The sequence below is a fragment of the Miniopterus schreibersii genome (genome assembly GCF_964146895.1).
Source record: "Miniopterus schreibersii genome assembly, chromosome: 5".
NCBI lineage: Eukaryota > Metazoa > Chordata > Mammalia > Chiroptera > Miniopteridae > Miniopterus > Miniopterus schreibersii.
In genome coordinates, this window is record NC_138106.1 from 10774493 (window position 1) to 10790018 (window position 15526).

The window sequence follows — 15526 nt, forward strand, 5'->3', positions numbered from 1 at the left end:
GATGGTATTGTTCTTAATACATTATCCAAGTCACCAAGTATGAAAGAATCTTGATATGTTTACCCACCGAACAATTTTGTGAAAATTCACCTGTCAGGACCAAGCAAATTAGAAAACTCCTAGCAATTCCCTTCCTATACAACTGTTACTCGTTTCACTCATGCCTCTTTCCTCTCATTGATGTGGTATAGCCGACTCCGGCTAGCCTGTAAATAAAATCTGATTATTAAAGTACTGAGGACTTTTGTGAGCCACAACCACTGGCAGCTTGACATACCAATGGTAGGAGTATTGACATCACAGAAATTGGCAAGCAATATAAATCAGAGGTTTTTGGTTTTTTGTGGGGGGTGTATGTGTGTGTGTGTGTGTTAAGACAGCCAATTTCCAAGCACACCTGGCCTCAGAGTCAGTAAGGAAAATCACTTTCTCTTGTTTCCAACAAAGGACATGACATCGTGTCTTATTCAGAGTTTAGAGCTCCTTGCAATACTATGTTGGGCTTCAGACTAGCCACACAGGCTAGAGAAAGACAAGTTTATTCCCACAACAAACAGGAAACAAAGGTGTCAGGAAGTCATAGCGGTGCCTTTTTATGAATGCTTTCCAGCACCATCAACCCAAGAGTACTGATTAGTAGGCTAAACACTTTACAAGTACATCTCCTCGGGTGGCATTTTATAAATAACCCTCCATCATGGAGGGATGTGAGAATCAGGTCAGGTATATTTGGAATGACAGATGTATTGGATAGCCTGAGAGAAGCAACACATTTCAGTAAAAGGCAAGTCCAGGGCACATATCTTCTGGAGACTTCTGTGACAAATTAGCACCAGTCGTTTTGTACTGAGTCAGTGATTTCATTACTAGCACAGCTGTTCCCATCATTTGTTTATATATTTCAGCCCATATTTCAGGCTTACATGAGATTTGTCATAAGACTTTAGTTGAAGCTTGCTTGCCTAATTTTACATGCCTCTTGTCAGTAAAATATGATTAGTAGGTAATAAATATCTGACAACTTATTGCCCTGATCAGAGGAATTTTCTATTGGCTATGTTTTTTTATGACTGTGTGCTCATATTTGCAAGCACATTATAAATTCTCTTTTCCATTAAAAGTACATGTACCAACTACGGTACTAAAAACCAACAAAACTTAAAAAATAACTAGTTTTATAGTATGTTGACTTTTTAAATTTTTCATCCATAAGGATCAAACACAAACTTATCTATTTATTCTTCAACAGAATATAAGATCATTCTAATAACTTAGGCTCATGTAGTTTCACCCTATAGCACTATTAGCATTGTAGCAATGGCTTAGGCTAAAAACTGAAGTTTCTATAAATGGTATTGAGGTCATTTGTTTTCATTTTTAATGGGTTGTGTGATTAGGTAGATATATCAACATTTATTTGAAATATTAAAGATAAGCATATTTAATAGAATTTCAGTACTTCTGTCATTGTTTTCATTTGATTTTATTGTTAACATTAAACAGCAGCTGACTTATTATAAGATCAAACTATATTCATCTTCTTTCCTTTGCCCTTTGTACATTAAAATTGCAAAATATGTAATTTTTAACTCAAGGAACGTAGATATATTTGTACTATGTATGAACTTTACTTGTGCATATATTCTTGCAGCATTTGGAGAAACCATGTATGCATCATAATTTTTTTTCATGCTTCATAAGTTTTTATTTATTTTTTACAATATCAGAATATACAATTCCAAGATTTCTGTAAATAACTCTAGTTTGATTAGTTAGTTGGGTTATTCAGGTGATTGCTATTTATAAATTTAAACTATACATTTCATGTAATACAAGCTTTTATTTTACATACATTCCTATAGTCTGAGAATAATTGAAATTTTATTATTAAAAATGAAATAATAAAAAGCTTTACATTATTCTAAAATTTTCAGTTAGTGGTTATTTAAAGCTAATTATTTGCTTTTTAAAGTGGCATTATAATTATCATATATTTGAAAGTGGGAAGCTTCTCCCCATCCTGGCTTGCCACTTTGACAGCTATCTTCATGCTGAATTTTTTTTAAGTGTAAAATTAGCATTCTAATTTTGGTTGCCCACAAAAAAGTTTGCTCCAATTCAAAATCCATTCAGAATTAATTTTTTGTGATTAAGTATTATATTTTGGACAGTGAATTACATAATAATTGTATATAACATAGAGAGCTCTTGCTCTGCTTCCTTCTTGTATTTATATAATACTGGTTTTTACAAAATGGAATTTAGTGTTGAAACCAGCATAGATCTCAGCAAGGACCTACCTTACAAAGATCAAAAGTGCATAGAGACATTGTCCACAATGTCCACACCAGAGTCATGAAACTCTTTGGGAGCCATTCCAGGTCAGGAGTTCAGCAACCGCAATAATGTCACAACAGCCAACAAAACATTCCCCAAATGGAGATGATGTCACTCTTCCTTTGCCTTTTTCTATGGATGGATTAAGACTCTCACTGGAGATTTCAGCAAGAATTGGGGACCCATCCTGGAATTCTGTCTATTAATTGGCATGAAAATGGATTTTGAGTTCAGGATGCTTTTCCTTATTGATTGGGGCTCTACAAATTAGCTATGACAAATGGTTTCATAGCCATTTAGAAAGAGACAGAAGAAAAATAAAATATAAAAAAAATGGATGTGCCATTATGTTTCACACTTGGTTTAGGAAAACAATAGTACATTTTAATGTCATTTGAGTTCTGGACCAGGAGGTTTTGCCTCTATCAGAAGTAAGAAATTGTTACTGTCTTACACAGGGCAAATATCTACCGTGATTACCACCCTTTAGGTCATCATTCTTTCATGTAGTTACTTGCACCCACCTGAATTCTGCCACTTCTATTTAGTACATAGGAGATATCATCAAAACATGTTTCCTGCCCCTGCAGAGTTGGGGTGCGGACCATGGGGCCTGTGGCAGACATCGAAGGCATGTGTTTAGTGCTCTGAGAGGTATAAAATGTGAGGATCAGCTTGAGTTGTTGAGGAAGTGACTTTTGTTGCCTGTGCTCCTGTGACTTAGGGTCATGCATTCTGTGCTTTCCTTGGTAGTGGCCACTTGTAACTCTAGTGTCACATCCCACCAAGTGTAGACTCAGAACACACCATTGCCTTGTAGTCTTGTTGGAATCAGTGCAGCCTGAGGAAGAGATGAGTGAGGAAAAGAAATGTGACATGCATGTGTACACATTGGTGATGGAGGTACAGAGAAGGAGGGAAGAGCCAGCCTGGAGGTATTTATTACAATGGAAGATAAAGTCCAGGAGTGCAGGCAGCTGGCAGCTGTGGTTGGCAGATACCCCACATCCGGGGCATGGTTTTTAGCTCTGCAGCCCATTGGCTGCTTTGTCAATAACTCAGAGGGAATCAGACCCCCCCAAAAAAACTAACTTACCCTTTATAAGCCAGAATGATAGTCCTTTAATTTGGGGGAATAAATCGAATTGCCTAGTGTATGGGATACTAACATCAAGAGGTTGACAGATTTTTATCATACAGGAGAATTCTGTGCATAAAGCCACCTAAATTGCGTTGCTTGGTGAGCATGGACATTCAAAGCAACAGTAGTGAATGAGATGGTTTTAATAATGGGTGACATTGAACTTGATGCTCCCGGGTCTAGATGGTTCCATCTGAAAATCTTCTAAAGAGAGCCTGACCCATCTTACGTGTCTGTTACCCCGGACATTTCTCCCGCAGAGAGTTCGACACTCACCTCCTGGGCTCAGTGCTGACTGCCCCTCCCAACTCTGTTAACATCATCAGGGCAGCTGCAGCTTCTGGTTTTGCCATCAGCTCTTTGCCTTGGTTGGAAAGAGGCAGGAGTGGTGTATATGTGAAAGCAAAGTAGTAGTTTCCTTTTACATCCTTGTGGATCTTTGTCTTTGAGTAGTTGATTACAGCCGTCAGTCTTGAATATTCTTAATTTGAAGCTCTGGGTTTTGTATGGCTCTTACCATTTAGAAGGTTGCCTTCCCCTGGCGTGTTAGTAAAGCTGAGAGTAAACTCAACACCTGTATGTGCTGAGGCATCCTCAGGCTCTCTCCACGGCCCAGCACAACTGAGCTGGAGAATTATTTTATTTCTAACAAAAATGGAATCTACATGGGAGGTAGGTTTCTTATCTAACCCCTGTAAAATGGAACCTGACAGTTTACTACACTTAGAGTTGATCGGGGATTATGAAACTGGTCCTGGGGAGGGTGTCAAATCACGTTGACAGGTAAGGCGTGTTTTAATGTAAACAATGCATGTTATATATGAACAAATTAGAGTTGCTTGACCATGTTTTATTGTTTGGAACATAATTGTTCAAGGGACAGATAAATACACAAATAAAAATTGTTTTTTAATTAGAGGTAATGTAACTGACTTTAAGTCACATTGACAGATATTACATGTGCTTTCAAATACCGTCAGTCATTGGACTGGCTGAAAACTGGATCACCTTCAAAATACAGGGCGGGGCAAAAGTAGGTTTACACTTATTACTATGGAAAATAAGGCAATGACTAATAAGTAATAATACAAGAATAAACTCTGTGTTTCACATACTCACAGTTGTAAACCTACTTTTGCTCCACCCTGTATGTGTAATTATTGTATACTACAAGTCAAGGCAATCGTTTATTAAAGAAAATCAGATGTTTGCGAGAGGTGAAATCGTTTGCATCTTAACCAGACACAATCCTTTTACCTGTTATGTAGTTGGAAGTTATTTTAAAAGGTTATTTTTTATAGTGAAGCAATGTTTTGATGTGCAGTTATACCTTAAGGCATTTAATATTAAGCTCAAAGATTGTTCACCTCCAGCTGGAACCCTCTTATTACTTCTGAGAGCTGCACGTTAAACCAGACCTGAATGCACTGCTTTGTGTCCAAGGTAATCCTAAAGGCCTGCTGGGTCATTAAATTCCTCAGCAAAGGTTTGGCAGGCGCCGCCTGATGACCCCGACCCGGGTCACCACGGGTAGGACGAAAGCGTTGGAAAAGTAAACGTGTGCATGACCCGCGAGCCGGTGCCTTCTCACGCTAAATGTGGTTCCCACGTCTCCTCTGATTAGAGGTGTGCTCTGAACAAGCCGAGACGGGGCCGTGCCGAGCAATGATCTCCCGCTGGTACTTTGATGTGACCGAGGGGAAGTGCGCCCCATTCTTTTACGGCGGATGCGGCGGCAACCGAAACAACTTTGACACAGAGGAGTACTGCATGGCCGTGTGCGGCAACGTCAGTAAGTGACCCTCGGCCCGGCCGCCTCTCGTCTCTCGCACTGGCTCTGCTCCCTGTAACACTGGTTTTCCTGGCTCTGGGGGATGGGCCTGTCGCTCCCACTAACCCCATTTCTGGCGACCTCTCTGACGGGGCACCTCCTCCGGTAGGTTCGATCCTGAGCTCCCCCCTCCGTGTCCCTACTAAAGCATGGCCCGGATGTGTCCTTCCACCGGCTGTGGTGCGTCCGTCTTGCAATCTCTAGGGACTCTGGAGTGCTTCTCTTTAAGCCAAGCTGGGGTTGCTGTTTTGTCTTCTCGGCTGTTCTGCAAATGTGTATACATATGTGTGTGTCTGTGTACATGTGTGTTTGGGTCTGTGCACGTGCACTACATGTGCAGATAAGGTTTACCACTGAAGCCTGGCTGACGGTGCTTCGGTTGCATTGGTGAGGCGTATTTGCTGTGATGAGTACTTTCGAGTCATTTCGTATGGGACTTTTGTTGTGGTGAAGGAAGGGACTTAAGTGAGCACATGCAGTTCACTTGCCAGAGGGGAGAAAGGTCCTTGTGGCCCCTGAGCTCACATGTGGACATTTGCAACTCCAAGTGTAGGTGTCTTCTCTTGGAAATAGAAGACAACTCCTGACTTAATATGACAAACCTTCAATGACATAAGGCTCAGGGAATTTAATTTTTAAAGCCTTGCCTCTTGAACTTTAAGCTGTTACAACCCTGGGGGGTAAATAAATGATGTCACAATGACTTAAATGCGAGTTGAAACTCCTTCCACAGATGTAGGTCTCAGGAAGTCATGCACGGGACATAGGAACTTCTGTTCTTAACAGCCTCCCATAAAATAAAATAAATCCCAAATTTTATTTTATTTCCTTTATCTTCATGAGTATGAAGCTTTAACTACTCAAGAAGTAGCTATTCAGCTGGATAAATTAAAGACTGAATTCAATAACTGTGCATTGTTTTGTTGGAGAGACTCCTGCCTGTTCTCCTTGCTTTGTGAGAGTGACAGTTACCGTTTCCTGCCTGGGATTTATAGGGATTATGTAAATGGTTTTCCGGTGTGATCGGAGGATTAAGCTAAACAAAAACAGGACCTGCACTGTTAGGACCTTCTATTGTGAAGCCCAGTATCCAGATGGAGTCTGGTGGAAAAGTTCCTGATGGTCTCCGGTGTAAGAGACGCTCCCCTTCTGTCCCGTGTGCGAACAGGTGCAGGGACAGGTAACCTCAGGGGCATCTTTTCTGGCTCTGAGTAGATGGTTGCAGCTTCTAGCTCAAAAAAGTCCTTTCTTCACTTTCAAACAAAGCCGTTAATTAGGTCAGGTAACAGGGAGCATAATGGGGGATTCTGTCGCCTGGACCTTCTTGAACAAAGGGCCTTTGTGAAAGTGATTCTAACTGGTTTAGCTGCTGGGAGAGATCTGGTATATTTCCAACCTTTTCCTTCTTTTCCCAAATGGATTTTTGGGGGAGTATAAATATGTATGCATATAACGTATAAGAAAGAGGGTTTTAAGAAGTTATTAGCAGTGATGGATTTGCCTCAAGAGTTAGAAACAGCCGCCCAAAACAACAGCAAACCCTATGGCAGCCTCTCCCCTCTGCACGTGGTCAGTTTCGTTTGATTCAGGCCCGGAGCAAGCAGCAGGCACCACAGGTCAGATGGAGCCTCTGGAGGTGCCCTGGGTGGTACACATTTTGCTGAGATCTGCAAAAGGTTCATGCTGCAGACAAAGATGTAATGGATAAGCCAGGCAGTGCTCAGTTTCAGGGGAAGTGGGTTACAGAATAATTTATCAAGGAAGCAAAACTGAGAGGCTGAAGGTCAGTTAGAAAGGTTGACAGATAAGTGAAGAGTAAAGCCCCAGCAAATAGCCAGAGCCCAGAGCAAGAGGCTGCCCTGTGAACAGCTGAAACGACAGAGATGCCCTGGAGAGTGGATAGAAGGGAGCTGGGGACGCCGGGCACTAAGGAGGGAGCGTGGAAGCAAGGAATCCTTCAGCAGGGTACTTAGGTATCCTGTCGGAGACGAAGTGTCCAGCAGTCTAAGATGTCATTGTGCAAATATATCATATGTTTCTCTGTTGACATGGTTCCATGCTGGGGGGCCAAAGCTCAGGATATTTGTTTAGTTTTTGTTTTTAATTCCATTATTTTGTTTTCTTTTTCTTTGGCTAGTGGAATCGTGTGAGTTTCAGCCGCCATTCCCATGTTTCTATTTTTGTTTTTTAGTTATGTTCTTTTATTTTCTCCATAGTGTCCCAAAGCTTACTCAAGACTACCCAGGAGCCTCTTCCCCGAGATCCTGTTGAACGTATGTTGTAATTCACTTGAGGGGAGGGAGGGAGGGAGGAGTACATTGCATGGCTGGATTTTCAGTCTAGCATCGTCAACTTCTTTGCATGGTTCTGTGTTTCTTGAACACTTACCTGTCTTTTAATAAAATGTCTATTTCCATTGCTTTGCTTGAAACTAAGTCTGATTTTGCCATATAACTTCACGTATCCGGCTAAAGGCATTTATTAAACTGCTTCTATTTCTGATCAGCTTCCTTTTTACTTCGTTTACTGGTTCTATAAAATGTTGTAAATACAACACTACTATTGTGTCTTATTTGGCATCACTGTTTTATTTCCTAAAGCTCACAGATGCCATGGTTTAACAAGAGGCTATGTTTATAAATGACTTGTTTCCCAGAAAAAAATATGTAACGTGCATGCATTGTACTAACTACTGGTACTAGTGTGTATACACTGGCTTCAGCTGTGTGTGTTGTAAGACAGCTCCTAGGCTTTAGGAAGTGAAAGGTCACTTTGAGAATTCAGAACCATTTCTTCTGCCTGTCTCTGAATGCACCCTGCTGGGACATCATCACAAAGATGTAGAGAAAGAGCTTCCTCTAAAGGGGTATTGTATCAGCCTACCATACAATGTCCGTGCTTTGTGATGATTTCCGTTGGTGTGTCAGTCTAGCTGAGTTTAACAACGTGGTGTCAGACTCACAATTACTCACTTTTAAATTTGGATTATATCCAGAAATGGATTTATCCAGCATTAGGTTAGGGATGGTTTACACTATTGACGCTTGTGGTTGCTGGATCAAAACACACACTTTCAATTGTAACTTAGATATAATGAAAATTACCGTTTTTTGTTTGTTTGATTTTTTTTTATTGGCGTGATATTGGTTAATAAAATTATATAGATTTCAGGTGTACAATTCTATAACACCATCTGTATATTGTATTGTGTGTTCACCAACCCAAGGCTCATTCCGTCACCATTTATTTCCCATTTACTCTCTTCTACCTCACCCCACCCCTTTTCCCTTTGGTAATCACAAGGAAATTTGAATTTTTCTATATTTTCCTGATAAAAAAATCTAGTCTCAAAACTGATGAAACCAATTATCTTTTTTTAAAGATAAATTATAGTTGGATAATTATGTAATTTACAAAAGATGTTATAGAAAAGTTTTTTAATGGCCTCCATAAGATTCAAATGCATTCAAATTATGTATAACTTTTGAAGGCTGTGGCTTTTACGCCCACAATAAACATATTTCCTATGATTGCTATGAAAAAGCATTCTTTCTAAGAACATTGAAAGTATTAGAAGTGCGTAGACGTAGAAGGATTAGGGAAAACTAGATATTACACTGTAAGATTGATAATACATTGATCTGCGAGGAATGTTGGATTTTACTAGGCATTTTCATGGGCCATTTATTTTTCTCAGGAATACTCTGTGGCATTTACCTCTGTGCACATGAGAAAATGAAGCTTTAAGATTTTAGTGACTTTCCCCCAGCCATCAAAAATGGCAGGACCAAGTTTGAAACCTAAATGATATTATGGCTGTGCTGCATACTCCAGATGGCCAAGTATTTGGTTCTGACATTGTTTTCTAGATTATAAAAATTATATTTGAAGTTCAGAAGCACATTTTAAAAATACAGAAGATAGTAGAAAGCGGATGACAAATATTAAAAACATTTTTTGTAAGTGCCATGAACCTAGCACACTGAAATGAATTAAATGTCTTTCCCACCCTTTTACAAAACAATAATTATTTTTATGTTCTATTTTATATTATTTTAGTATATAAAATAATTGTATTTTTCCATTTTCATTAGTTAATGGAAATGAACATTATTATTTGATAATTTTCTCTATCCTAGTAATTTTCTCCATCTGTTTGGGATGCTGACACGTTTCCATTCTAGGAGGGTGAAGCACGATTTTTGGCAGTTATATTTTCTTATTTACCTACAGAGACCATTCAGTCCCAGCAAGGGAAGGATTTTGTAGTGTTAGTACAAACAGACTGGAGAAAACCTATAATTTCTGGTTATTTATAGACTGAACCATCTTATTTATAGCAAAGCTGCACATTTGAATTGAAAGTCATGGTCGTCTGGAGGTCAAATGCAGATAGCAGACTGGAGTTAGAGAAAATGAGCCAGAACTAGGTAGGCGAACAGGCCCCTCTGATTTGGCAACTTGGGCTTGCACTTGGCTCCTCTCCATCCTAGGACTCCCTAACCAACCTAATTGGAGGGTTATCTCTTTTCAAAAAGGTGGTTGATTTTATGGCTTTCTCAGTGTGAGTTGCCAAATCAAAGGGGCTTGTTCACCTTTCGCACATTTATTATTCTAGTCAAATAATAAATGTGAAACGAGATAGTAAAAGCTCTTCAGTTAAACTAAGATTGCACATTTTAGGGAAAATGTGTGATAGTCTACATTATAAGTACAATAATTTTCCTGTCAAGACTTATTAAAATTAGGTATTTCTAGATTTTAAATATTTGTCATAAAAAACAATTTTGAACATTGCAATTTTAAAGGACAGTGAATTTGGGGGGTTATTATAGGTAAGAATCAAAATTACTGATAGAAAGTTTAGAGATGTGAGGCTAAGAGCTTTCATTTACTCATAAACTTAAGGATTTGAATCCTATTAAAAATCCCTTCCCCATTTGAAACAGAATCTGTGAGACCCAGATTGTTCCTGACATTACTTTTGTGTTCACCCTTTTGGATTTAGGACAGTGCAAGAGTTTCACCCTCCAGGCTTGTGAACAACACCACATTATATACATATCTAGGGATTAGTTTGTTTCACATGAGAGCGTGATCTTTTTTTTTGTAAAATTTGAGGTGCAATCCACCTGATTGCACCTCAAATGGCAAACAAACTGACTCCTTAATGGCATTTAATCTCACACAGAGCATCAGGCCAATTTTTAGTCAGCTGACTACACCGAGGGGTCTGACCAAAGAGAATGACAGGCGGCCCATTTTGCCGTGAGTTGTGGTGCAAACAACACCTAAAGCAAGGTCTCAGCCCCCACACCGCCGGCACTCTGGGTCGGGTGATTCCGTGCTGTGGGCGCAGGGAGGATGTTGAGCGGCATCCCTGGCTTCTACCCCCTCGATGCCAATAACACCGCCGCAGCTCTGGTAACTAAAAATATCTCTAGACTTTGCCAAATGTGTCCTTGTGCCGGGGAGGGCAGAATCACCCAGCTGAGACCCCCGACCTAGACTACAGTGGGCCCGCATCTGATGCAGAGCTGGAACTGATGTAAGCATCGCGCTTTCACGCGCTTGAAGGCATGCTGACGTGTTCGAGTGTCGGCGGCCTCCGGCTCTCAGCAGAGGTTTATGAAATTGGGTTTGCGAGACCACCAGGGTCGCTCCCGGCATTTGCAAGGGAAGGCAGGAGCTGCTGCCCTGACTGTGGTATTCGTTGGGGGGCTCGTGGTTTTCCTGCTCTCACGTAAGCCCTGCTGGGGAAGCAGAGACTAGCCCAGCAAGCCCCTGCTTGGAGCTCCAGGTTCACATGCACCGCGCACCCCCTCCGTGTCTGCCTCGCTTCGCACAGGCCCGGCGTATGCTGGAGGAGGACTGTCTCTCGAGGCGCCGCGTGGCCTTGCTGGCACGGGTGACCCTTGGGATCGTGTTTATGGCCATAGGGTCTCTGTAAAGGTGTGCCTCTGCCTCGTGCACAATTGGGGAGGGGTAAAGACTGCTGTCTACTCACATCCAAATGGCCCAGATAGAAAGGACTAGTCGTCTACCAGAGAACACATCGGATCAGGCCAAACCACCATCCCAGGTTCTCAGGAGCTCACAATTTGCAAACTGTAGGTAACTCGGCGTGGCCTTTGAGTGAAATGTGCCACCCCACCCCAGAGTTGCCCTGTCCTGTCATAACGTCAGGGCCATTCCATCTTTGGCAGGACTCGAACCATGGTTCTTAATCGCACCATGCTTGTTCTTCCAGTCGCAAAATAGCAACCCTGAGCTTCTGTTACCATGTTCCCTAATATGAACGGAACTGTGATATTTTTATGAAATTCGAAGCATTACTAAAAGCCTTAAAAGACGTGGTAGTGCATTAAATTATAGGCGACATCAGTGCCAATAAAATCTATTAGGTTAACAGGGACGAGAAGTCGCGTCTTTGGTATCCAGCAATGATGCGGGTAGAAAGGATGGCCTTTTCCGCCGAGCTACCGTGGTGAGAATCCCTGACTTTGAAAAGAATTGATTTGCTCAGCAAACCAGCATTTAAAAAGAAGAGAAAAAAAATCTCATTTACTCAGAACAGTTAAAGAAAATGCTCATTATATATGTGCTTTATTCTTTAGCTATTTCCAAAGAAGAGTATGCGGTTTAATAAAGGGTTGGAACTTTTTTCTCTAAAAGGCCAGATAGTATTTTAGGTTTTTGTAGGCCATGTGGTCTCTGTTACTCAGTAGTTGTAGCATGAAAGCAGCCACAGACACCTGATAAATGACTAGACACAGCTGTGTCCAATAGAACATTATTTACAAAAAAAGACCAGCAAGCTAATCCCTGGTTTAATAAAGCTCTTACTTTTGAGCCCAGGATGTGCTGGGGATGAGCTTGGTATGTTAAGGGACACCAGGAAAGTAAACTAAATAACCTACTTTCAATAACTTGAGAGTTTCATTGACGTAATGAGACCCACGTGTGTGGTGGAATTAAATAACAATATAAGGTAAAATATACCAATGTAAGGAAAGCTTGCTTTGGAAGGCTGGAATAAAATGAAACTGGTTTTATCCTTAAGACCTCCACAGAGGTTAACAGCTCCGTCTGGCTTTTACGGCTAGTTTCTAGAAAAGTGGACAACATTGAAGATTTTGACTTTTTGAACTCATTTGTTGAGTGTTGAGTGATCATGACAGGTGGCCACCCTTTATGATCCACCATTGGTGAAGCTGAAAATTGCTTCCAGCAAATTGACAAAAACACAGTAACCGAAGGTTAAGAAAGCCTAGATGCCAGTTATTATCACTATGGCTTCACGTATTTATTTTTTAGATTCAGACTTGAGGATGCTTTTCCATTTTGGTGCATTGTGTTATGTGGGATGTAGCTATTAATAAAAATAACACCAGCATCCATTCTTTCACACTCATTTCACATATTTGACAAAATTCCCACGTTCATCCGTGTCCATAAGACATAAAAAAGAAATGTAGCTTGGCTAGAGTAGAGTAAACATGGCATAGATTACGTTTTTATTACCTTATGTCCACATGATGCATTTGATAGTCTGCCAACCGTGATCGCACTGACTATAAAATAGTGACACAGGGCATGTCGGGGAAAGTGCCTTTGTTCCTTTTAGAGAGTGTGTACCACATTTATGGACCACAAACTACTTTCACGTTATAAATGCTTCCTCTGACTCAGACTCGGTGGCGCTGACAGATGTTTGCGTTTCGCACGCGTTAGGGATTTTAGCTGTTTTGGAATTAGAGAAGTGGATCCCTTTTATAAAGAAAGTTGAGATGACAGTCCGCAAAGCTCTGCCATGCTTTGAGATTAAATTTTCACATAAAATGGTTCTCTACGGGTTTACATGTCCCCTATATATAAATTATCCCCATTGCCACCTCTCATATAAATCACAGCCGTTTTAAGTGATGGCATTGCTCGCTCCGGATGAAATAGAATTTTCGGTGAGAAGGTGATGACTCATACAGGTCTTAATTTACCTTCATTTTCCGTTGTCACTGCTATCGGGGTAACGCACTGCCTCTCTGCTGGCAAAGGAGCCTAATCAGATTTCCTTGTTAGCGGCTAATGTCAGCATATTGACTAGATGCCATTTCTGGGCCTGTGTTTAAGGAAACACTGGCCTTGTGGCTGGTGTAGGTGGTCACGGTTGTTACTGTTGGAAGGAGGGATTTTTCCTCTTTTTGCATCCTGAGCCCATTGAGACTGTAAAATGATGCCACCTGAGAGACTGAGGAAACACAAATCTCAGAATGACTGGGGCGGTTTTCCACAGTGTCTCTGTTTTGGGCCCCACGTCCTTGCTGTCCTCAGTGTGAACAGGAAACGGAGTACAATGCAGTGGCTGTCAGCTCCGACGAAAATGAGAACCGGGCACATGGACACTTCAGTTCGATGGTGTGTCTAACACGGAGGCCCTGCAGACGGGCGGGGGGTGATCTCTACCGCGTCCTGCAGGTGATACCAGTTTTCAGCGTTTTGAAGTAACCTCCCTGATCATTTTCAAGTTTTCTCAGGGGAAACACGGGAACGGAAGTGTTTCCTTGGCATCTGTGTCCCCAGTGATGGCGGTGTATTTTGTGACAGGAACATTGGGTACAGCGCCAGGGTTCATTACTAAGCTGAAAGCGAATCTGCTCCTCTCACACACACGCACACGTGCACACACACCCGCCACGCACACACACGGGCCCAGAAACAAACTCGGCTCCGAGGCACTGGCGAGATTGCAGGGAGAAGTGGAAGTGCCGTGACAGGCCTCGGCGCATCATTTCAAAGCCTGAAATGAGCCGTCGCACGCATGTGGACGCCGCAGCTCCCTTGGTGTGCGGTTGCCTGCGGCTTAGGTAACGGCGCTTTGTGGTAAGAGAAGTGTGGTGAGATGATCCTTGTCGTCTGCGTGGGGACTGGGGATGGGGGGACCTGCCATGAGACCCTCCCCGCCTCTTTCCCAAACCACCCTCCTCTTTGTCTTTCTAAAGGTCTTCCTTCTGCCTTGTCCCTTAGCAGAGTGATCCTTTAGAGCACATCACATCACATCATCACATTCCCCCCCTCCCAGGGACCCTCCTTGGCTCTCCTCTCCCATTTCCACCCTGCCTCTCCCCCTCCCCTCTCCCGCACTTCTTCAGCTCGTCCTGGAATTTTCCAGGCACACCCAGCTCTCAGGGCCTTTGTGCTCCTTTCTTCACCTGCCTGCCGTGTTCTTGCAGCAGGTCGCTGGAGAGTGGACCTCGGGCTCCTCGTGTCAACAAGGGCCTCTCCGTGAGAGCGAGCTGGCCACCCCCTCCCTCTGCCGCCTCCCCCTTTTCTCCGCACTCCTGACCCTCCTCAACCCTGCTCCACTTTTCTTTTTCTCCATAATACAAACCACATTTTAACAATGTGAATTACTGTAATTTTACCTGGAGGAGTAATGGAAGGAGTGAGCCCTCTCAAGGCAGCGTAGTCCACATCCAGGCTGCTATCTCAGCCTCTCGGTACCCTCTGGCCTCCCAGGGGTGCAGAAAGAAAAAGGGCTGCTCATCCGGAATTCCACGGAGATTCGGAAGCTGAATGTTCCCCTTGAGGCGGCAGGGCGCTGTGAGTTGAAGCGGGTTTTCTGCTGTATTTTTTTCATTTGGTGTTACTTGCAGGCACCCATGCCCAAGGTATATATATCCTAGCCTATTCTACAAGTCTACTAAGAGCCTGAGAAAACTGCCGTGAAGGTCATCTGAAAGTTAAAGTCACAAAAATCTGATGGTGGGAAGGCCGCTTAGGGTTTGGTAGCTAGAGGTCAAAACCTAGAGCTAAAAATGCAGGACCCTGAGATTTAAGCCTAGTTTTCCTTGAGAAGGCGACTATCCAGCAAGCCTGCTTGCAGAAGATACGAGTGAGCGTGTTTGAGCGGGTCCCCGGGCTAGAAGAGTGTTCAGATTCAAGACCTACGGGCCCTTGCGCTTGGCCCCTGAGCCATGGCTCTGCCCCTGCTCAACGTTGGTTGTGGGTCATTTACCAGGCAGCGTGCAGGGCAGGAACAGCTTAGAAAACAGGCGGACAGATGTCATAGCAAAGCATATTTTTGGCCAGTTCATGTTGTTCATTAACCAAAACAAACCCTTTCCAGTGCCCCAGACATGTCGCTGGATTAGCCCTTTACTGCTCTAAGTATTAACTTCAGAGCCTTTTCCTGGTTTTCCTAATCCTGAATGCAGACC

The 15526-nt window shown here is 42.4% G+C and overlaps 1 protein-coding gene across 8 annotated transcripts in view; it reads left to right on the top strand.

The window, feature by feature from the left end:
• The window catches only part of APP (amyloid beta precursor protein), a 192032-nt gene that overhangs the window by 101679 nt on the left and 74827 nt on the right, over window positions 1-15526 (top strand). For 2 of the 8 annotated variants that reach the window (XM_081137586.1, XM_081137579.1), the window contains exons 7-8: window positions 5103-5270; window positions 7526-7582. The exons of 2 other annotated variants lie outside the window; for them this stretch is intronic. In XM_081137586.1, coding sequence (XP_080993712.1) covers window positions 5103-5270; window positions 7526-7582 — 225 coding nt within the window. The remainder of the gene's footprint in view (window positions 1-5102; window positions 5271-7525; window positions 7583-15526) is intronic. 4 more of the 8 variants (XM_081137580.1, XM_081137581.1, XM_081137582.1 and 1 more) reach the window with 2 other exon arrangements.